Raw genomic sequence first — 22,131 nt, 5'->3', positions numbered from 1 at the left:
TCTCCCAGCTTAGTTAGCATGGTAGCTATGGACTAGATCAGCTTTTGTTCAGACAGAACAAGGCATGGCAGAATTAGGGGCCTAGTACTCAGCACTGTTGATTAAGTAAATGTATGCATGCATAAACGTTGGGACTAATTTAATGGGGGGGCGTTGCTGACACTACTGCAGTCCCCACCTACCCCAAGGGCATCCGCAGTATCTGGAATGGCTCCAGCCTAGGCGGCTTGGCTATAGCAGTGCCCCTTCCACCCCAGGAGCGAGAGGTTGGCCCCACCACACCCTACCAAGGCCTAGGTCCAAGCATCCTCCCATCCTTCCCCCAGGTCTTCTGAGGTCGCCCAGTTAGGCGGTGGTGGCAGTGGAAAGGAAGCAGAGACAGCAGTGCAGTGAAGGTTCAAGTTTACTCTTTGGGGATAGGAAGGGGTGAGGAGGAGGTGTGGGTGGGACGGGGCCGCCCCTCAGTAGTCAGCTGTGTAATCTGTGCCATGTAGCCCCCGGCACAGCAGTGTGAACTCTTTCACCATCTCCTTCACCCGCCTCTTGTTTACTCGCTCGCTGAAGAAGAGAAGGGAGAGCAAGTTAGCAGCATCCACCACGCCTCCTCTGCCCCCTGACCCGAGCCCAGGCCCTGCCAGCTCTGCTCACCGAAGGATCTGTTGGCTGAAGGTGTCCTTCTGTTCAGGGCTGAGGCGGGCAGAGGGAAAACCAGGTGACTGAAGTGCCTCCTTGATCCACACGCTCAGGAGGCTGAAGCAGTGTTTGTTCAGAGCAAATAGGATGTCGGCAAAGCAGTCCATGAGGCTGCGGGAGGCCTGGCCCCCAATGGCCTGAGGGAGACGGGTTCTCAGCACACCAGGGCCTTGCCCCTTCTGCAGCAAGGTGCCTAGCCACACCCACCCACTCCCAGACAGTTCCTCAGCCAAAGTGCATATGACAGGTGAGCGCTGCTTTTCAAGAGCCAGCTGATCCTCACAGAAACCCAACAACTTCCAGCCACTGACTTGACAGAGAAACAAGAGCTTAGGGAACCAAGGCTCAAGCTCCCCAGGAAGGCAGCTGCCCCAACAGTGAGGGCCACCCAACCCCCATCAAACCCCCCACACCTGGCTCCATCTCACCTCCAGCACTGCTATGAGCAGCATACGGCCATCCTCCTGTACCACCTTTCCCACAGGTTCTACTTCCCCACACCGAGGCAGCAGCTCTGTCTACAGAGGATGGAGAGGCCCGTCAGCCCCAGCTCTTTCTCCTGTCCCCCTGGAGACAAGACCTGCACACCACACCCCTACCCTCTAGAGTCCTGGGCAGGGTGTGCTAGGCATAGGGGTGGTGGGGGGTTAGGGGTCAGCACGGGACTCACAAAGAAGCCACAGGAGGCCTTGACAGTAGGTGCTTCGGGGAACTTGAGGGCCAGCACAGCTGTGGGAGAGGCAGAGGCAGATCAGATGGGTGTCAAGGATCCTCCCGAAGGGGCCCCAGGCCCACCTGTCCACCTGGCCCCACTTACCACACTGGAACACAGCTTTGACATCCAATCGTTCACACAGGAACAAATCTGGCTTCCGCTTCAGAGCCTGCAGGAGGTGGAGCTGGTAAGCCCAGCCCAGCCAACTCCAAGAACCATCCCCCCACTCACCTGCCACCCAGACCCCAAGTTCACACACCGCAAGTAGAGGCTGTCAACACCAGCCCCCCAGCCGTCTCTGGGGGACCCAGACCACTCCAGAGCTCAGTAGGTCAGGAGGGGAGCAGCCAAGGGATGCTATGTACATGTATGTGTACATGAACGCACAGGTATATGAGAGAGGTTGGAAGTCATAATGCAAAAGTTTGGGTCCCAAGTCACCCCTAATCAAACACCTCACTCCCCACCTCCCACCATCAGGGCCAGACCTCCTGCAGGCTCCAGGTTGCCAGCAGTGACTTCACTCTGATTCACAGAGGCAGTTGAGGCCCCCTGGATTTGTTAACAGGGCAGCAGGAAGAAGAGATGGCAGCTGGACATGGAGCCCAGTCTAAGAGCCCCCCTCCTACGTCCCGCCTGCATTCCTCAGACACTCTCCAGCTTAGGAAGAGGAAAAGCAGGGCAGGAGCCTGGGAGCCACAGCCCCGCCTTTCACCCAGGATACCCTGTGTCCAGGCCCTTCTCCTCTATACCCAGCCCAGGAGCCAGGGCTGCCATGTCAGGGGGAGTGGACAGAGTATAGGGGCCGAGAGCCCACCCCAAGTGGTACCAGGGCATGACTGGTACATCCTCAGGTCACAGGAGATGCTCTGCACAGCTCCCACAGTCATCAAGCACTGCTGTTCCCCAGTAGCCCCCCCAATGCGTACCACATCGACCCCTAACCCTTCAGTCCTCACATACCTTCCACTCCCCCATGTTTACTCTTGTGCACACAGTCCCACATGCACCCTCACTTGAAACGCCCTACTGACCCTCTATCACACACCTCTATCACATCCCTTGTACACACCACTCTCCCACATTTTGCTACACACCCTCACTACATATTCACATCCCACCCTCCCCACGTCCCCAAACCATGTCCACACGCCCACACCCTCGTTCCACCCGGTTTCCCAGCACGTGCACTCTCCCCACGCACAGGCACAAATACATACTCAAACGCCCTCACCCCAAAGATGCACCCTCATGGATACCCTCACACACGTCCACCCAGGCCAAGGACACACCGCCCATTCCCACTCCTCCTGTGCCCCCTCCACTAGACTGTAAGTTCTAAGAGAGTAAGAACTGTGGCTGCTTTTGCTCACCGTTATATTCTCAGCACCTAGCAGACTACCGAGCACGTATTAAACACTCAAAATATATTTGTGCAGTGATTAAGCAAAGAAACACATCATTTACCACAACCCATGGGAACCCCCAACTCACAGGAACTTTCTGACACACAGAACCCCCCATCATACTAACCCCACATTCCCACAGCCCGACACATATATCTTCTCAAACATACAACCCCTAATACAGACACACCACTACCGTACTTACGCCTAACCCTCCATAACACGCACTCCCACAGCCCAACACACACGCCTCCAACACGCATCCATATTCAAACTCCATCAATGCCTAACGCACGTCAACACACAACACGCAACAATGCCCAGGCCCGCACTTCAACTACACATTTATCCCGACACTCAACACAATACACGTACTACTTACGGCAGCCACGTGATTTCTGCTCCCTTCCCAAACCAAACTCAAAACATACAAGTAAGGTCTGACACACTTACACACCAGACACATCTCACAATGAAGCCAGCACCCCACCTCCCAGCAGCAGCAGGATCTGTCTGACAGCCCAGCGACAGCCAAGCTCTGGGCTCCACCGCAGCACATTCAGCTCGGCCCCTCCCTTGGAGCTCCTCCCAGCCTACCTCTCGAGAGCAGGCTGGGGGCACTGAGGCAGGCAGTTCCCGGCAGGAGCACGGGGACAATGAACCCCAGGCCCTTCAACTCTGGTCCTGCCCCTGAACTCCTCGGCCACCCCAGCCCCACAGGAGCTGCTGGGCACAGTTACCACCCCCTCCCTTCCCCACCCGCCAGGCCAGCCCAGCTCCCTCCCTTCGGGATCAGCCCCTCCCTGGTCTCTGTGGAGGACTGAGCTAGTTGAGGCAAAGGGGCACTAAAGGAGGATGTTGGGTTGTCAACTTCCACGGAAACAGATGAAGAAACTCTATTCAACTGAACAGAAAAAAAAAATTTGTCAACAGAAAGCTAAAAATAGGCTTAAATTGAATTTCAACATAAGAGAAAGAGAAAGAGAGAGAACAGAACGTGAATGAATAAAACTAAAACACACCTGTGCCAGGAGTTGCATAAATGAATCAACAATATCAGGATGATCCCTGGGCCCTAAAATATAATAAAGATGGAACTTAAGAAAAAATTATACAAACAGCAACTCAACCTCATATAGTTATGTGGGACTGAGAGCCTGCAGGGAGACAGCGTGGGGGCACATGAGCAGCAGGAAGCAAGATAAAGAAACAAAACATACAAAAACCATGAACTGGGAGAAGCCCAACAGAAAGAGACGGCAAAGTGAAGGACGGTCTGCCCCAGCTCCCTCCCGAGGGGCCTTCCACCTACTCCCCGCTCCTCCTCAGGTCAGTCCCCAAGTGACCCTGCGATGCTCGAGCAACGCTGGCCACCATGTAGCTGGACAAACAGCCCCCAGACTCTTGCTGTGGCCTCTGGCACGCTGCAGTGGCCCTACACTGCTTCCTAGCACATACCTCCCCATCACTAGCCATCAAAGAGGAGGGCAGGGCTGGTGGGAGGTCGGTCCTTGGTACTGCCTTTGGAGGCCTGGCTGAAGGCCCTGGAAAGGGCCGTGTATCATGGTCTGAGCAGGCGCCCCCTCCCTTCCATGGCCTTAGGGCTCTTGGTTTAGCCAAAGAAAGGAATCTGTTGGGTTCTCTTTAAACCAGAAGACTCCTTCTTGGGTACTGCAGTGCCCCATATGCTGTGGGGATGGCCAGGCAAGCCACTGCAAGGCCTAGGGGAGGGAACTGCATCATGAGGCCAAAAATGAGAACCCCACCCACAAAGCCCCTCCAAATGGACACAGACCCAGCAGAGAGCCAGGCTCAGGGCTGACCACCAGCTCCCACCATCTGGACGCACGAGGAAAGAGGGAAACCAGTCACCCCACGGTGTGGTGGGAGGGCAGAGCCCGAGGAAAGTACGGCAAGGCTGGGACAGCATAGCAGGTAAGGGGACCATCCTGTCCTGTAAGACAACCAACAAGCCCAACAGACAGGATGTTGGACACTACTCTGCTTCCAGTTCTGAGGACACCTGCGGCACGGACGAGGCGTGCGCCTGGAGGTCCTGCCCGCCGCTCCACTCTCAGGAGGAGGTGCTGCGGGAACCCCTGCCTGAGACACCACTAAGCAGCTGTGTGATCTTGCGCAAGCCACAGACGCTCGGTTTCCCCGACTGTCAAGTTGATAATAATCTCTCCCCTGCTTCCTTCGGGCTGTGAGGAGCCACTGATAAAGCACGTCCCTTCCACATCTGCACCCCAAGTTACTCAAGTCTTGGAAAACGAAGCCCGGTGTGCCCCATGCCTGGGTCGCCCTGCAGACAGCAGGTCTGGCGTTCAGCAGCCACCCTGCTAGAGGTGGGCCGGACAGTGAGGAAGAAAGGCTCCAAGGGCAAGGAGCCCTCGTCCTCCTTTCTTCAACAGCGTCTGGTGCCTACTCTATGCTGGCCTTGTTCTGACGGACGCAGAGGGAAGAGAGCCAAGCCTGCCCTTGAGGAGCTTAGTCCAGGGAGAGAGACAGACATGGGAGCTGCTTACTGAGTGTGATCAGTGCTGTATCAGCAGTGCATGCCCGATGCAGTTTTGGCACAAGGTCAGAAGCACCCAGCTCTGCTTCAGAGGAGCTTCCGAGGACTGATGCATGGGTAAGGCAGGGAGGGGCGAGAGCTCACCCAGTAAAGGGCACAGGGCAATCCAGGCAGAGGAGCAAGGCATAGGGATCAAACGGGACACAGTGAGGAAAAATCAGGATGGCTGAACTGCTGGAGCCATTCAGGAATGGACGTTGAGAAGTAGGCAGGAGGTATATCATGTGCAGGGCAGTGGGACGATGACCCCACAGTGATGGGGAGCAACAGAAGGGCTTTAAGCCAGGGAGGGAAAATGCTCAGATTTGTGTCTTATAAAAAATATTACAGCTGCATGGTGCAGAATGAATTGGAGAAGGGCAGATGTCAGGGAAACCAGTTAGAAGACTGCTGAGCTGATCCAGATGGCACCGTACACTGGAGCAGTGGCCGTAGAGGGTGGGGAGAAGTGGGCAGGCTGAAGGACCACCACGACCTGTCCCCAGCTGGATACGAGGAGGGGGAGAGGTGGCGCTGAGGATGACCACATCCGGGTTTCTGGCTCAGGTTTCTCCCCACTTTGGAAACTACCCATGGCCCACCAGAGCAGAGGCCAGCATCATGGGACCAGACACCAAGGACAGAAGCAGAGAGTGCTCTAGCTCCAGCTGAGACTCCTGGTGAGCCTCAAACCTGTGACCACAAATCCAGGCAAAACTCAGGAGGCTGGAGGAACAACACTGTTTCCTTTCTGAGTGAGAAGCCTGGGTTAGGCAGCAGGGGAAGCCTGGAGCCCCCTGCTCCCAACTTCTCTCAGGCAGAGGGCCGCAGTGAATGGGGCACTGGGACCACAACCAAAGGATTTTGGCCTAGAAAGGAATAAGTCTCAATGTAGGGAAAGGAACCAGCAATCACTGAGTACATCGTGTGCAAAAACCCCAAGCCAGGGGCCCAAAAGATGCTACTTTAATACCTGTAACAATCCTATCGAGTATCTGAAAATCTCCATTTCACAGATACGGGAAGGCAGGCTCTGAAAAGGTAAGTGACTTGCCCAAGGTCACACAACTAGTTGGTGGTGATGAGCTTAGAATCTAGGTCTATCTGACTTCGAAGCCACGCTCTCTCCACTTTTCATTCTATCCCAAAGGAAATGGAGTCAGCCTGGTGCCCCAAGTCCCTCAGAGCTTCCAGCCCCATCTTCCCCCACATCCAGACTGGCCCTGAGTCCAGCAGGCCAGTAGAAGACATCATTCACTCTCTTGTCCACTATCTGTAAGGTGACAATTGTGCTGTGCTTGATCCCGTTAGTTTCCCATCAAGTCCCAGGTGCAACTCAGGGGAGAGAGGAGAACAGAGTGGGCAGCTTTGGCTCCCCAGTTGGGGAAGCAGAGGCAGTGGCAGTGGCGGCAGCAGCAGAGACCCTGGTCAGGACCTACCTTGCTGGAAGAGGGTGAGTGTGACGGAGGTGACGAGCAGGAAGAGGGCCTCGATTGGGGGAAAGTGGGCAGGCTCATGAGCAAAGATGTGGACCAGCTACAACAAAGCAGGGAATGCCGGTCAGCTGAGGCCCTGGCCCACCAGGACAGGCCAACATCCCTGGGATGCAGGTGAGAACCCCTGCCAGAGAAGCCATCCACCCCACTCCACCCACCCGCCCAACCCTTGCGTCAGATCTCTGCCTGGGATGACATCCCAAACACTGCTGCATCCACCAGAAGGCCCACCTGTCGAGTGAGGTCAAGAGCGGAGGCCTGAGGGATGGTGCTGTACATCCGACCCAGCATCTCACACAGCTGTGGCACCATGGGGGCAAAGTCGTCCAGCAGCGTCTTAACTGACTTCTCGAAGATAGCGCACACCGCCTGGAAAGAAAGCAAAGGGGCCCTGGTCAGCAGGTCACCATTGGCTGGAGCAGAACTGAGGCCCTGCACAGAGGAGGCCTAAAAATGGGCCCTTACCTAAAAGCCCTGCCTGGCTCTGCGAACCAAGGAAGGCAGGCAAGTCTGACCCTCACCCTGGAAGGCAGGAGGCTAAAAGGCCCTTCTCAGAGGGGCTGAGGATGGAAATTTGTAACTTAACTCTTGCTACTTACATCCTCACCATTGCCTTTCAGGGAGCAACAGTGGTGAGAAACTTCTGAAATGAACAGAACAAAAGCAGGTGTCTGATGCTAAAGTGGATCCCTGTCACTCAGCCCCAGCATCACAGTCCTGGGGTCGAGCACTTCTTGTGATGCTGGGAAGCTCTGAATGTCTTCCCCAGAGAATCCCTGTGTCTATGGGGCAGGATTCATCTCCTTTACTTCCTCCAGGTCATCTCAAGCCGAGGTGGGGCGGCAACACCTTCTTCCTGCTCCACCTCTGAGCAAAGTCACCACAGGGGCTGATGGCAAGGGTCAGGACTCACCTCCACCACCTGGGCATCATTCAGCCATTTGCTCAGCACCTTCTGGATAAGCTGGAAGACCTGCTGCAGTACCACCACCACCTGAAGACAAAGGAAGAAGTGAGGTGCCCCCACTACCTCTCTCACCCACCCAAGAAGGACTACTCAGTAGCTGGAAGTAGGCCAGGAGTTCGAATCTGTTGCCCCAGACTGCCCATTGAGGACTCAGTGCAAGGGACCCTGGGGGCAGGAATGCTTTGCTGAATCCCCATGAATGAAAGAGGATACCCTGAATTCTGGGGATCACCTTAGAGGAAGCCTCAAACTGCAAAGCAGGCATATTACAAGTGCTTCAAAAGATAACCTTTTAAAAAAGTCACTCCTTATCTACTTCTGCTCAGTAAAAGTATTTTAGTGCCAAACGCTTATGGGCTAGCCCCTTAAGAAGCAGAGATGCTGTCTCACCCAGATAGGCTTAGGGTAGAGAGCCCCAGGGGATGCGTAGATACGGGCAACTTATGGTGGAGCAGAGAGCAGCCTGAGGTCCTGGGAGGTGAGGGAAGGCAGGATGATGACTACCATAGGAGAAGGGGCTCTGTGGGAGGACAGTGGCCTCGGTTTGGTCTGGAGCCAAAAGGGTAACTGAAACTGGGGTGGGGAGTTGAGTACAGAGACCAGGATACTGTGGCTTCCTTTTCTCCAGGAGAAACCCTGGAGGGGATACTTGGAACAATGACCAAGGCAGTCCCTCACATCTGTACAGAGCTTTATGGTATGCAAAGTACTTTCAATCAAGACCACCCCGGCTGTTCAGCACAGTTCTATGAGATGAGCACCGGATATCTTTTTTTTTTTTAGCACCAGATATCTTGATGTTCATAGTTTTGAATGGGAAGCTGAGGCTTGCCCCAGACCAAACAGCTTGTAAGTGGTCATCCCAATCCCTTTTGTGCCCGAGCCTACTGCAGTACTTAACACACTGCTCTGTGACAATCTGTTTACATGTATTTCTTCTAGACTAGGAGCAACTCAAAGGCAAGAACTATTACATGTGGAGTGCCCGTAGGGGACAGCGAATGCTGAAGTAGAAGGCCTCACAGAGTTGGAGGTTAAACAAGGGTCCAAAATTACATCACTTTGGGGCTGTAGGATAATGTCGGTGTCCCCCATGGGGAGAAGGAAACACTATACCACCACTCCAGGTGGGGAGGACAAAGACAACATCACCCACAGGACTGAGACAATGACATCACTCCCTACAGAGTAAGGAGCAATGGTAGGGTCATTCACAGGGTCAGAGGACCAAATGCATCATGCCCCATGGGGCCAGGGACACAATGACAATATTACCCGTAGAGTTCAGGGGTGACTATGACATTACCACAGGGTTGGGGGGGCAATAGCAATGACAACATCACCCACAGGGTTGGGTCCCTGCGGCACTGGCAGCTTCCGGAGCTCAGAGCCTTCATGATCATCTTCATGATGACTGACGTCCAGCGTGGTGAAGAGGTTGGAGAGAAGCCCCAAGATGTGGACAATGGCCAGCTTGTTGGAGGGATTAGGCTACAGGGAGAAGAGAACCAAGCTCTGGGTCTCCCAGCCCTGACTGCCAGCTCAAGCCCCACCCCTCAGCAGTCACAGCCAACACGAAGGGAAGTCCCATAGTCCCACTGCTGCTCCCCAGCCACACACACGCACACACTCACACACGCATGCACGCGCACACGCGCGCGCGCGCACACCAGCTCACTCACTATCTCCTCCGCCAGCTTCTCCAGCTGCTGGATATATGGTGAGATGAGCGAGTGCAGGTTTTTAAGGATCTCCTCCACTTGCAGGGCCGACAGCAGGAAGCCCAGTGCCTGCATCAGCCACATGCACTGGCTCGTCTGTGGGGCAGAACATCGAGGGTCAGTCCCAGACACACCTGGTTGTGGGTGGGAAGAATGAACCTCTTGGGGAAGGTTCTGAGAACAGAGAATAAGGCGCAAAGGCAGAAGATGGGATTTCTACAGCTCCCCACAATACCCCAAGGAGCCCCTTAGAAACTTTTGAACTCACCTTATGGATCTGTTTCATCAGCACATCCTGGGGAAAAAAAGAAGGAATATGGTGTCAGCACAGGGCAGAGTGTGCCCTGAGGCCCAGCTACACACCCAGGGCCCCCGCGTACCTGGGAGACAGCCACGATGTTGGCAGCATAGGGCGGCAGGTCATACTTGCATTCTCGGCAGATCTTCTTGAGGGTGGACACAGAAGAGATAGAGAGCTCAGGATTGCCTAGGGCATGCAGTACTAAGGGTAGAACGCTGTTGATCATGACGGGGTGGTCAGCCAGCCATTCAGACAGAGCTCCTGGGGGAAGAAGGGAGAAGGCAAGACATCTGAGGCAGGCCAGGCTGGCTGTGTACCATGTCCCTGTGAGGCAGGCAGAGCTCCTGGCAGGGTGGAGTTGCAGGCCCTGTATGGAGCACTGCTCATTCAGAGGACTGAATGGGCAAACATGCACGCACATGCTCAAACATGAGCCTTACACCTGAGAAGCAGGAAGGAGTTATGCAGTAGAGGCCCAGTGCTGCTATTTCAGTGACAGTGAACTACCCTCACTGAACTGCAGCTCAGTGCACTGTAGAAAGGACCCCTAGACATGCCAGGACAGTCAGTTGGCTGCAGTTCTGATTGTGTGCGTGGGCATGTATGTCTCCCACTTTGGATAGGACCCAGCAAGCTGGCTGTGGCTGGGGATGTGTGCCTTGGCTCTGGGAATGTGCTCATGGGTGTGTGCCAGGTCTCACCAATGGTGAACATGACAGTGTCCGCCAGCTGCACGTTACTGATGCTGATCCGTGGGATGAGGCCAATGAGCCCGGGCACCACATCAGAATAGTTGACATCGATGGTCTCCGCGATGGACTGGAAGCCATAGAGCAGGGCCTCTGTGTGCTGGGAAAAGAGGATGCCACTGGCTTGGCTCAGGAGGAGGGTGCAACAGGTCTGGGAGGGCTGAGGGAATCAGGCGGGGGAGGTACCTGCCAGGAGTAGGGCTCCTCTGAGCTGGTAAGCAAACGGCCCAGCTTGTCATAGAGGTTGCTGAGCAGCTCGGCCCCCAGCATCTCATAGACATACATGAGTGTATCTGAGATGTCCACCCTGAGAAGCAGATAAAGGCCTTATACACCACCTGGCTGCTTCCCCCAAGCCCAGGAGCCCACCCCAGTTCCCTCAGAGTCCTGCCAAAGTGCCTATAGAGAAAGGAGGCCCAGGATTCAGGGAGCCTGGCCTTGGGCCCCTCCCCTCATTGCCTTCATTATTTCAGGACTCCCTTTAGAGCTAGGATTGGCCTGCTACCATCACCTGTAAATTCGGAACTGCTCCTTCTCATCTGAGGACCAGAATCCATATTCTTCATCAGAAGGGAACTGGGCCTTGTGCAGAAGCACATCTACCAGCTGGAAGTAGACCGGCCGGTATACCTGCTGGTACACAGCCTGCTTCTCTGCCTCAAAGGACAGAATGTCATCCTGAGAGAGCCAGGGAGGAGAGTTAGCCAGAGAAGCCCCTGATTCACCTTCTTCCATCATGGCCCAGTCCTACTGAAGGTCACATGACACACCTGCAGCGTGTACCAGAAGGTGAGGGTCAGGGAGCTGGTGGTCTCATTGACAGGGAAGTGGCCAGGGATGCCCGTGCAGAACATGATCATGTTGACAAGGGCCAGAAAGCTCTGCCAGTGCTCCACTTGGTCCAGCAAGGCCCTGGGAGGGAGGAGACATAGGGAGGTCATTCCGCCTCCCCCACTTCTTAGAGGGCCCTACTATCCCACCCCCAGCTGCCCCTCTCCTCACCGGGAGTGGTTCTCGCCCAGGGCCACAGCAATGCGACAGATGCCGTGGGAGGTCTCCATGTCCCCATTCTGCACTGCCTGTCGCAGTTGATCCTGCAGTCCCAGTACCAGTGGGATGAGTTTCAGGAGTGTGTTCACATACCTGGAGGCATAAGGTGAGGAGACCCATCATAGCTGTCTGCCCATCCCCCACCAGCTTTAAGAGAAAGGCACAATTTCCCTGTCATCCATCAAAGCCCCCCTTCCTTCCCACATCAAACCCAAAGTGAAAAAGAGGTCAGGGCCTACACGGCAGGTTTGATGCTGCCCAATTTGAGAAGAACCTTAGGTCAGAGACTTCCAGAAGAATTCTGGGAAGGAAGTACGAGAAGGTAAGTGTTATGGGTGGACTTGTGTCCTCCAGTTAGACTCAGAGTTGATGCTGAAATGGGTTAAGACTTTTGGGGAGGTTGGGATGAGGTGAATGCGTTTTGCATGCGGGAAGGACATAAATTTTGGGGGACCAGAGAACAGACTGTTATGGATTGAATTGTGTCCCCCCCCCAGAAAGATGTGTTAAAGCCCTAACCTCCAGTACCTCAGAATGTGACCTGATTTGGAAATAGGGTCATTGTAGATTAGAACACAGAGTAGGGGGTGGCCCTGATACAATATGACTGGTGTTCTTAAAAGACATTCATGTGAAGACAGAGACGTACAGGGAGAATGACATATGATGACAAAGGCAGAGGCTGGAATTATGCAGCTGCAAGCCGAGCGGAACACCAAAGATTGCCAGCAAAGCACCAGAAGCTAGGAGGTGGCAAGGAAGGATTCTCCCACAGGTTTCAGACGGAGCTGACACCTTGATTTCAGACCTCTAGCCTCCACAACTGTGAGACAATAAATTTCTGTTGTGTGTGCCAGTGTGTGGCACTTTATTATGGCAACTCTAGGAAACTAATACACTCAGTGTCAGGGGAGACCGAACGAGGGTGGGAGACAGAAGAGGTAACACAGGCTAGGAGTCCCGTTAAAGACTTTAGAAGGCAGCAACAATCCTGAGAGCATCAACCTCCACCTTCCACTCCACCCCCTACCACCAAATCCTAACTCCTAAGGACTCTGGTGGCAATAAGGAAGGGAGAGAAGTAGATGATGAACTCAGAGGGAGCTTAGAGGCAAAACAGGGATATGAGGATGGGGAAGAGTCAAGAACAACTCTCCTTGGTAGAGGTATTTACTGAGACCTGGAGGAGCGGGTAGAGGGGAACAGTAATAAATTTAATGGGAGGCCAGAAGGTGGTACGTTCAGTGTTAGGCACATTGAATCAGAGGTACCTGGTGAGATAGGCAGGTAGAAGTGTCCAGAGAGTTGGAGATAAAAACCTGAAGCCCGATGGAGAGGTTTGAGCAAGAGACATAGATTTTGGAAACATCAGCAAACGGCAATGGGAGCACATGAGAATTGCCCAAGAAGAAAGTGTTGAATGAGAGAAAAGAGCACAATGATGCCTAAAGAAGCAGCAGAGGAAGCAGAGTATACAAAGGAGCCTGAGAGGAGGCTAGCTCCATTCCCAGAAACCTGCTTTGTGGAGATGAGACTAAGCAGAGAAGTGATACTCTCAGGGGGGGATCCCTCTGCTGTCAATCATAGAGTCACCATAGCAATCTATGGAGGGGAGGGGTTACTGAGGGTCCAGAAGGAGTTCTATCTGGACTTGCCCCAAGCAGGTTGTTCGGAGGTAGCCCCATAACCTTAGGTGGAGGATGAGAAGGACAAGAGGCAACCAGTCCAGGATGTTGGCTTTCTCCACATCCTGGTTCTGGTGGGACAAGACGTCCCTACCAGGGTACCCACAGCCCAGAGACAGCTCCAGAGGGTGCTGCCTGGAGACAGTGGGGATAGCTTCAGTCTCATGGCCCTGACACAGGCTGCACCACAAGACAATGGGCACCTTCAGACCAGACTCTGGCACAATGAGTAGGGGCAGGGCCAAGGCCATGGCCCGCAAACTCCCCAGTAGCTGAGACAGGGGCAGGAGGTAGTGCCCTACCCTCACAGCATCCCCACTGTATTCCAAGGTTCCCTCACACCTTCAAAATTCATGTACACGGTAGGTACTCAATGAAAGTTCTTAATTTGTCTCATCTATACCTCATAATAGGATAAATCAAAGAGTAGAGCCCAGTAGAGCTCAGAGTATTACTCAAGGTCACAGAACAAATTAGAGACAGATTCCAGGCTAAGACAGCTCCTTACACAGCTATAGATCTGCTTCTGTTTCAAGGCCCAACCTGAATTTCCCCAAAGGATCTATGGAGATCTCAGCCCACATCTCAAGTTCTAACTGATGGGAGCCCCCAAGAGCCTGTCTAATTCACCTTCTTTCCCTTCCCCAGTTCCCAGTGAAAAGCTTTTCCAGGATTAAAAACAAATCTCAGGAAAAAAATTTTGTTTCTCAAAGGAGAGAGAGCCAGGCAAGCAGCAGCAGCTGTGGAGGGCTGGGAAAAGGGTAACCTGAGTGCGGGCTCAGCCAAGGGGAGCTGATGTCAGGACACCTGGGGAGGTAGTGGCTGGATGACCCAGAAGTCAAAGCCACTGAAGGTGACTTTCTCAAGCCAAAGCTAGGAAACAGACTAGACAGAGCAGGGCCCAACACTGACCCCAGGCTGGATGCAGCCCACCCATGGGGGAAACTCTTGCATAGATTTCCTACCACCTGGGCACCTGTGCCTGAGACCTGTGAGCAGACACGGGCCTGAGGCCTTGAGGCTTCTAGGTGTGGGGGAGGAAGATAGAGCGGATATCTTTAAGCACCATGGCTGAGCCTGGGTTCAAAAGGCCTGGCTCCTGTTGGTCAGCTCAAGCTGCCGGGGCAGGGCTGCTGGGACTCCTTGCCTGCCACTCACACAGAGCTCAGCCCAGACCTGCAATTAGAGCTCTGGGAGCAGAGTTGAGAAAATGGGGAGAGTTGCTAAGCAACCAAGGGGGCTGCAGCCAATGGGCGCTCAGGAGGCTATAGGTTCCCTCACTGGCTCCTTGCTCGCTCATTCGTTCAGAGGAGAAGAGGCATCAATTACCTACCAAAGCCCTCGAGACACTGGCTAGCCGAGTAAACCTAGGTGTACCCAAGGACACCCCACATCACCCACGCACTGGCCCTGCCAATTCCCCTCAGCCACCAACTGTCTGAGCCCAGCCAGCCAAGAAAGGCCTTGACCTGGGACTTGGTACCCACCTGAAGTTGGAAAACCAGAGAAGCCATGGGAAAGGGCTCGTACTAACTGCCAATGCAATAATGATACCAAATACTAGTCACTGCCGTTTACGGAGTATCCAGGAACCATGCTAAACCTTTCACAGACATTCTCTTATTTAATCCTCATACCAAAATATTCTCCACAGAATACCAGGGGCAGGCCCTGGGCACATTATCCTACTTAAACTCTGTAATATGATCACACCCATTTCACTGATGACAGAAACTGAGGCTTAAAAGTGGTTTGCCCAAGGTCTCAGATCTAGGAGGTGAACCCTCTGGGATTCAAACTCAGACATGACTAATGCCAAGGCTAGAACTATCAACCACTTTCCCAGGCCATCTCTTTCAGTGGTATCTTCCCCTCTGGTTCTGCCAAGCATTCCCAAAGCATCTTCTCTGAAATGTTAAGTGTCAGGCCTCCAGTCTTGCCCTGGCCAATCCAACTTATACCAAAAATGCCATCATGCCATTTTCTCTGCTTACAATCCTTTAATAGCTTTACATCATCCTCAGGATGAAGACCAAAATCTTAAGCCTGGCCAGCAAGGTCTTGCATGATCTGGGCCTGGATCTCCTACCAGTGGCCCTTATACTCTGCTGTCTAATCACACCTACTCACCAGGCTCTCTCACACCCTTCCCTTGCTCGGGCTCTTCCATCTGTCTGGAAGGTCCTCCCCATATCCATCCCCTCCATCTGGCTAACTGTTACACAGCCTTCAAAGCACAGCTCTATTGTCACCTTCTCTGGGAAGCCCTTAATAACCCTCAGACTGGGTTAAATGCCTCCTCTGGGTTCTGACAGCCACCCGCTCCCTCCATTAGAGCGTTCATCACATAGGCTCTACTTGCCCACCCAAGTGTCTACTAGATTGTGAGCTCCTATCTTGCAGAAATCAACCCATCTTTAGGCTCCCTGTGCTCAGCCCAGGGCCCCACACATAAACAGACGCTCAAGCAACACTTGCTGAAGAAGCAGCTCATTACACTCACCTTTTTTCGGTGAGTGTAATGTATGGTGGTGCTGCCCACCACAGGCCTTTGCACCTGCTGTAGCTCCCGAAGCCTGGAACACTCCCTCCCCTTCCAACCTCTCCCTACCCCACCCCCACCCCTCACCACTCAGGCAACTCCTACTTTTCATCCGTTCAAAAAATAATGAATGCTACCAAGTGCTGCCAGGCACAGTGTGACAAAATAAAATGACAGAGTGACTGTCCTCACAATGCTGAGAGACTAATGGGAAGACATATATTAATTTATAATGAAACTGAGTTATGGGCTAAGAAGGAAACACACTGGGAGCTCTGAGATAAAATAATAGAGACCAAACTGAGTCTTAAAAATCATGAGGACTTCCTTAAGGAAGCGAAGTTTCAGCTGAGGCAGCAGTGATATGAGAAGTACATGTGATGGTTCAGAGGCTAGAGGGAGCCTGGGACACTCACAGAACTGAAGAGATTGTGTGAGAGTGAAGAAAGCAGGGAGCATGGTACGAGACAAGGCTGGGGACGCCATGTTGTGCAGTGCCCCTGTGAATCACGTTGAGGATTCTGAACTTTATCCTAAGAGCAGTGAGGACCCACTGGAGATTTCTGAGCAGAAAGGAAAGATTAGATCCTCATTTTTAAAGGATTGCTCTGGGTGCTGGGTGGGCAATGAAGGGTATAAGTGTGAAAACCAGGGGACTGGTGAGGAAGCCCCTCAGTATTCTGGGGAGAGAGGTGAGGACAGCTTACACCAGGGTGGTGGTAGTGGAAATGGAAAAAACAGATACACAGTATAGTCAGAAGCAGAACACCAGAACTTTGTGACTGTAAGATTGAGAGAAAGGGAAGGGAGAGTCAAATATTTTCATGGAATAATTCATTACATAGTTAGTTGTCTGATGTCTGTCTCCCTCTCTGAACCATAAGGACAGGGACCATGTCTTGTTTGGTTCCAGCATTGGACCTATTGCTAGCATAGGACCAAGCATGCAGTAGGCACTCAATTAGTGTTTACTGAACAAATGGATGGATGGATGCGTGGCTGGCCAAGCAGACTGTCCATCTCCGGAAGGAGGGGACTGGCTCACCTCTGGGCATCAGGCTGCGAGATGGCATTGACAATGGCCTCCACGCTGCTGTCGAAGAGCTCTGAGTCCTGCAGAGCAGCGAAGGCAGCCTGAATGAGCGCCTCACAGTCCTGCAGGGGCACCTCCAGCTGCACCCAGCTGGAAAAGCACTTGAGCACCTTCTGACGCACACAGCTGGGTGAGCTGGGCTGCTGCAGCAGCTGCTCCAGCAGCGGGAAGACAGCCCCGCACTCCACTGCCAGGCTGGCCCGCACCAGGCTTTTGCGATACTGGGGCAGGCGGCTGGTCTGGAACTCCTCGGGCAGCACTGTCAGCAGCTCTAGCAGGGCCAGGCAGCGGCCCTGGCCATCCACTGGTGAGTCCTCAGCCTGGAAGAGCCGTACCATATCTGCCACAGCACACGGCCAAGCATCAGGCATCATGCTGAGAGCCAGCGAGGCCAGTGCCACGCACAGCCGAGTCAGCACAATCTTGGAGCCACTGGCAAAGCGGGTGATCTGGGTGAAGAGCTGTGCCTTTAGACTCTCATACTGGTCAGTGGGGATGTCACTCCAGTAGCGAGAGATCTTGATGTGCAGGGCACTGGCCCCAAAGTACTGGATCTCAGGCACCTTGTTGGGCTGCAGGAGCTGCCAGCTGAAGTGCCAGGCCTGTGGGGAGACCTGGGCCTGCATCAGCCACTTCTGAGCCAGGTTCTTGTTCTCAATGTTGGGGTCGTAGTAGAGCTGGTGCAGCGCCTGCAGGACAGCACAGGACTGAGCAGGTGCTGGCTACTCTGGATCCTGCCAGAGCCCAGAACAGAGGGCAGGACCTGGTCCTGCAAGACTGCTCTTTCTGACTGGGGGGCTGAGCGGGAAGGGAGAGCTCAGGGCTCTGCAGTGTTTCCTGGGCCTGGAGTCCTGCCGATATCTTGAGTGCCTGAACTTTGCCCATACTCTACCATAATTTCTTCTCCTTATAGCAAAACATTATGGGTTCAGAAAATGAACTTCCACAGGAGAGCAGCAAAAGAGGAGGCTGAGTTCCCCAGAGGGGAAGCACCTGAAGTAAAGGGCAAGGCCCAGGTGGAAGGAATGGCTCCATAGGGAAGAAGCTAAACCTGAGAAGAGTATGAAACAGCCTGAGGGGCCCCCCAACCCTCCCAGGCACAGCTGCTCTCATCTACTCCAACAGCTCCATTTAGCTCCCCCAGGATCATCCCTAGGTCACTCCAGATGCTGGCACCAAAGCCATTGTGAAATCTGAGCAGGACTAAGGCTTTGCCAGGCAGCCCTAGGGCAGGGACAAACTGGAGAGGAGGGTGAGAACACTCCTCAGAGAGCACACGAGAGGGTCCAAAAAGCTGGTCCAGAGAAGTCTTGGCCTGCAGCCCTGGCAAACGCCTAGCCTGGAGCTTTCAACTAGCCAAATCCCCAGGGTCCCAATTCCATAAGGACTTCACACAGTGAGAAAACAGGGGTTTATCTCCCTGGTAGCACATGGAACAGTACGCCACCATGCCAACACTGCCCGGTCCCAGCGGGTGGAAGAGTGAGGCTAGGACTCTCACCCCCTAAGCAGGCTCCATTCAAGTAGACTTAGCCCTGTCTGTATCCCTGACAGCCAGTTATGGCCACTGTCCCTTGTTTGGACCCTCAGGGATGCGGAGGCAGGCAGAGAACAGAAGCAGAGAGACACATCCTCACTATTGGGTATGGTAAACGGGGCTCAAGAATAACAAACGAATATCTGCAACCATTCTCTGCTTTCCAGCAAGGTAGCCCCATCTCCCCATTCATCCCAGGGAAAATGCATTTCCGCATTCCAGGCCTCTGGGGGCAGAACCCAGAAAAGAAACAGAGAAGCAGTTCAAAAAAGATGGACTGGGCAGTGGGGGAAACTGGGAGTGCCATGGCAGGAAGCCATGTGGGCAGGTGAGTAGGGAAGAACTCTGAAGCTGCCAGCAGGACCAGGCTCCTTGGACCCAGCACAAAACAAAGGGGGCCAACCCTACTCCTGCCTGCCCAGGAGTGGTCTGGCCTCCATCCAATAAAGGAAGGACCCTTCTTCAAGGAAGAGTGAAAACATAACCCCGATTGTTTTCGTTTCAGATTATTTTCTGAGCCCCTGGCTCAACAAAACAGGTCCAGGATGGCTCAATATCACTATGGTTTCTGGAGACTGAGCTGCAGGTCTCCCGGGTCCTTGGTTTCTTACTGCACTGCTCATGCCGTTTCCATGGAGCTGGAGAACAGCCAGTCTGGCTGGAAGTCTAAACCGTCAGCACCCTGGAAGGACCACCCCAAGCCCCTAGAATATCCACAGAGGACCCATGTCTAAGGAAAGCCCAAAATAGCCTATTAAGACACCATTACATTGCTGTCCTGCCTGCCCGGAGAGACAGCAAATGCCAGGTGCTCTGGAGGCACCATCCCAACGGGCACCCAGCCCAAGCCTGGGCTCTGGCATTAGTGTCAGTCCCCAGAACTTCTGCTCTGTCACTGGAGTGCCCACCCCAGGGCCCTCATACCTTCTCCACGTTCTCCACAGTGAAGTCCAAGGCTGGTGCTGCTCCAGCCCCTGCAGCCCCCGGCTGCTCCTCCCGCCGCTCCATCTTTGCTCCCTCCCCAGCAGGGAGGTGGACCGTGACCTGTCTCCTGCCCCAGCCTCTTGGCTGCTGGCCCCCTGCTAGACTCCGGCTTCGGTGCCCAGGGGGTGGTGGGGTGACAGGGGGCCCAGGGCGAGCATGGCTGCCGAGGCCTCCCCACCTCGGTTGGCGGGGGGGCTTGCCAGAGGCCAAAAGGGATGCTCTTAGGAGGAGACCCACTGAGGGGGACTCCTAGGAGGAAGCCGTCAGTGAGGAGTTCGCAGGCAGGGGTCCTGGTGGTAGGTCAGGGCTCTGTCCCCAGAAGCTATGAGGAGGGAGTCATAGGGGAGGGAGGTCTGAGGGAAACCAAGGCCCTGGCCCGTGAGGGGTCACAGGGTCGATGGCCTGTACCCACAACACCCTCTTCTGAGTGAGCTCTCGGGTCCTAGGAAGAGGTCACGGGGGTGGGAGGCTACGGGGGAAGAGAGCCCTTCGCGGGTTACGGAGGCGTCCAACGAAGCGCAGGGGGTACAGCTTCGCAAGTCTGGGGCGAAGAGTCCGTGGAGTTAAGGGGCAGGTCCCCACCGCTCGGCCTGGCCCGCGCTCTTCTCCGTGCCCGGCTCCGGCCCCTCTACCGTCGCTGCCTCCGCCCCACTGACTGACAGGCGAGTTGGCCCGGCCGGGACGGGGCGGGGACCTCAGAGAGGCGCGGGATGCCCCGAGCGCCTGTCCCCGGCACCGCCGACTCTGAGGCCGTACCCCCCAACCCGCTCCTGCCCTGGTCCGACTCGGCACGGCACAGCCGAGCACGGCCCGGCGGAACTGCGCAGAAACTCTCTCCGGGTCTTCGTTTCTGCCTGTCCTCCCGCCAGCCCGCGTGCTCCCGAGCAGGCGGCGGAGCGGCGCGCCGCTCGAGGCCCCCGCCGAGCCAAGGCCCCCGCCGCTGCGCACCCTGGGAAATGTAGTCCGGATTGCGCCCAGCGGGAGGGCGGCGCCTTGCGGCGGAGGCGGGGAGCACGTGGGCTCGGGACCCGCCGAGCCCCGCCAGCCGCAGGCCTACCGCGGCCAACAGGCACTCCAGGTCCGACCGGCGGGAGGCGCTGCGGGGCAGCCTCCTAGGAGGACGTGACTCAAGGGGCCGGTGGGTGGAGCTGGGAACCCAGGCTGGAGGATAAGGTACGTGTTGGTGGGGCGGGGGGAGGGGGTGCTGGGGGGGCAGAGGTTACTCCGGTGCTTCGCTGGCGGCACGACCTGGGGCCCAGGAAGGGGGCCGTCTGGGAAGGCGTCCGCACTACCCTGAGAAGGGGGCTTGGCGCGCCTCAGGAATAAAAAACGATGGCTCTCGGGGCCACCCAGTGAGCAACTGGGAAACCACATACCATGGACAGTGCTTGGAGAATTTCATCGGGTTCTTGGGAGCAACGTCTCTTTATGAGTAATTAAAATAAGAATAGCTCACATTTAAGTGCTAGGAACAGTACTTTACATACCTTAGGTCCAAATTCTTTTTTTTTAATTTATTTATATGTATTTTTTGGCTGCGTTGGGTCTTCGTTTCTGCGCCCAGGCTTCCTCTAGTTGCAGTGAGTGGGGGGCGGGGGGCCCTCTTCATTGCGGTGCACGAGCTTCTCATTGCAGTGGCTTCTCTTGTTGAGGAGCACTGGCTCTAGGTGCGCGGGCTTCAGTAGTTGTGGCACGCGGCCTCAGTAGTGGCTTGCAGGCTCTAGAGCGCAGGCTCAGTAGTTGTGGCGCACCGGCTTAGCTGCTCCAGGGCATGTGGGATCTTCCCAGACCAGGGATCGAACCCGTGTCCCCTACATTGGCAGGCAGATTGTTAACCACTGTGCCATCAGGGAAGTCCCCCTTAGGTCCAATTCTGTCAACAACTCTGTGGTGGGTATTTTCATTCACCATTTTCAGATGAGGAAACTGAAGTTGGGGAAAGTTGAGCTTATCTTGTCCCTGGGCACACAGCTAGGGTAGCAGAGATCAGCCACAGATCTGGTTGGCCGCAGACCCCAGCAGTCTCTACCCCTTACTCCTCCACCTCACGTTTTATTAACATTTGCCAGCTTTCCCAGCAGGGAAAAAAAAAAAAAATCAAAAGGGAAAAGACCTCTGTACTCTGTGTTCAGTGGAGGAAGCTGGCATTGGCTATAGCCGCTGAGGCCTGAGAAGGTGGATGAAGGCTTCCCTGAGGAGGAGAAACTTGATCTGAGCTTGAAGAACACCGCGAGAGACTGGGGAGGAGGGAGCTTGATTATCTGGTAAGCATGAGCCCAGTGGGAATCTAGTCATTCAACAAATCTTTATTAAGAAAATGTTTGAGGGCTTCCCTGGTGGTGCAGTGGTTAAGAATCCACCCGTCAGTGGAGGGGACACGGGTTCGAGCCCTGGTCCGGGAAGATCCCACATGCCTTGGAGCAACTAAGCCCGTGCGCCACAACTGCTGAGCCTGCGCTCTAGAGCCCATGAGCCACAACTACTGAGCCCGCACGCCTAGAGCCCGTGACCCACAACAAGAGAAGCCACCGCAGTGAGAAGCCCACGCAATGCAACAAAGAGTAGCCCCATTCGCCGCAACTAGAGAAAGCTCACGCTTAGTAACGAAGACCTAACGCAGCCAAAAATAAATAAG

General features: G+C 54.6%; 1 protein-coding gene across 2 annotated transcripts; it reads right to left on the bottom strand.

Annotated features, from left to right (window-relative positions):
* Positions 1-391: 391 nt before the first annotated feature.
* Positions 392-20,136, bottom strand: IPO13 (importin 13). Of its 2 annotated transcripts, XM_060021111.1 has the most exons (20): positions 19,437-20,136; positions 16,928-17,664; positions 11,608-11,748; positions 11,376-11,517; positions 11,117-11,283; positions 10,792-10,912; positions 10,558-10,705; positions 9,936-10,117; positions 9,824-9,850; positions 9,517-9,651; positions 9,182-9,325; positions 7,781-7,861; positions 7,099-7,236; positions 6,811-6,907; positions 3,837-3,889; positions 1,511-1,577; positions 1,364-1,422; positions 1,122-1,211; positions 649-830; positions 392-558 (listed from the first exon to the last, which is right to left on the bottom strand). In XM_060021111.1, exons 1-20 carry the CDS (start codon positions 19,518-19,520, stop codon positions 462-464), a joined length of 2,892 nt encoding a protein of 963 aa, XP_059877094.1. In that variant the 5' UTR covers positions 19,521-20,136; the 3' UTR covers positions 392-461. The 2 variants fall into 2 exon arrangements, 1 of the variants encoding a protein (XP_059877094.1); XR_009520699.1 differs by lacking the exons at positions 392-558; positions 649-830; positions 3,837-3,889 and having other exon boundaries at positions 1,132-1,211.
* Positions 20,137-22,131: the final 1,995 nt, after the last annotated feature.

The sequence above is a fragment of the Delphinus delphis genome, chromosome 1 (assembly GCF_949987515.2).
Source record: "Delphinus delphis chromosome 1, mDelDel1.2, whole genome shotgun sequence".
In the NCBI taxonomy this organism is placed as follows: domain Eukaryota; kingdom Metazoa; phylum Chordata; class Mammalia; order Artiodactyla; family Delphinidae; genus Delphinus; species Delphinus delphis.
Note: the sequence above shows the minus strand (reverse complement) of the source record. Positions and strands in the feature narration are given on the sequence as shown.

What these genes read in the sequence shown, in the direction of transcription:
- IPO13 (XM_060021111.1), bottom strand. Translation starts at nt 19,520, where the DNA reads ATGGAGCGGCGGGAGGAGCAGCCGGGGGCTGCAGGGGCTGGAGCAGCA. An exon ending in ATGATGCCCAGGTGGTGGAG is followed by an intron (nt 7,237 to 7,780) that starts GTGAGTCCTGAC and finishes CTTTCTTTCCAG; the next exon opens with GCGGTGTGCGCTATCTTCGA. An exon ending in TTATGCAACTCCTGGCACAG is followed by an intron (nt 1,578 to 3,836) that starts GTGTGTTTTAGT and finishes CACCTCCTGCAG; the next exon opens with GCTCTGAAGCGGAAGCCAGA.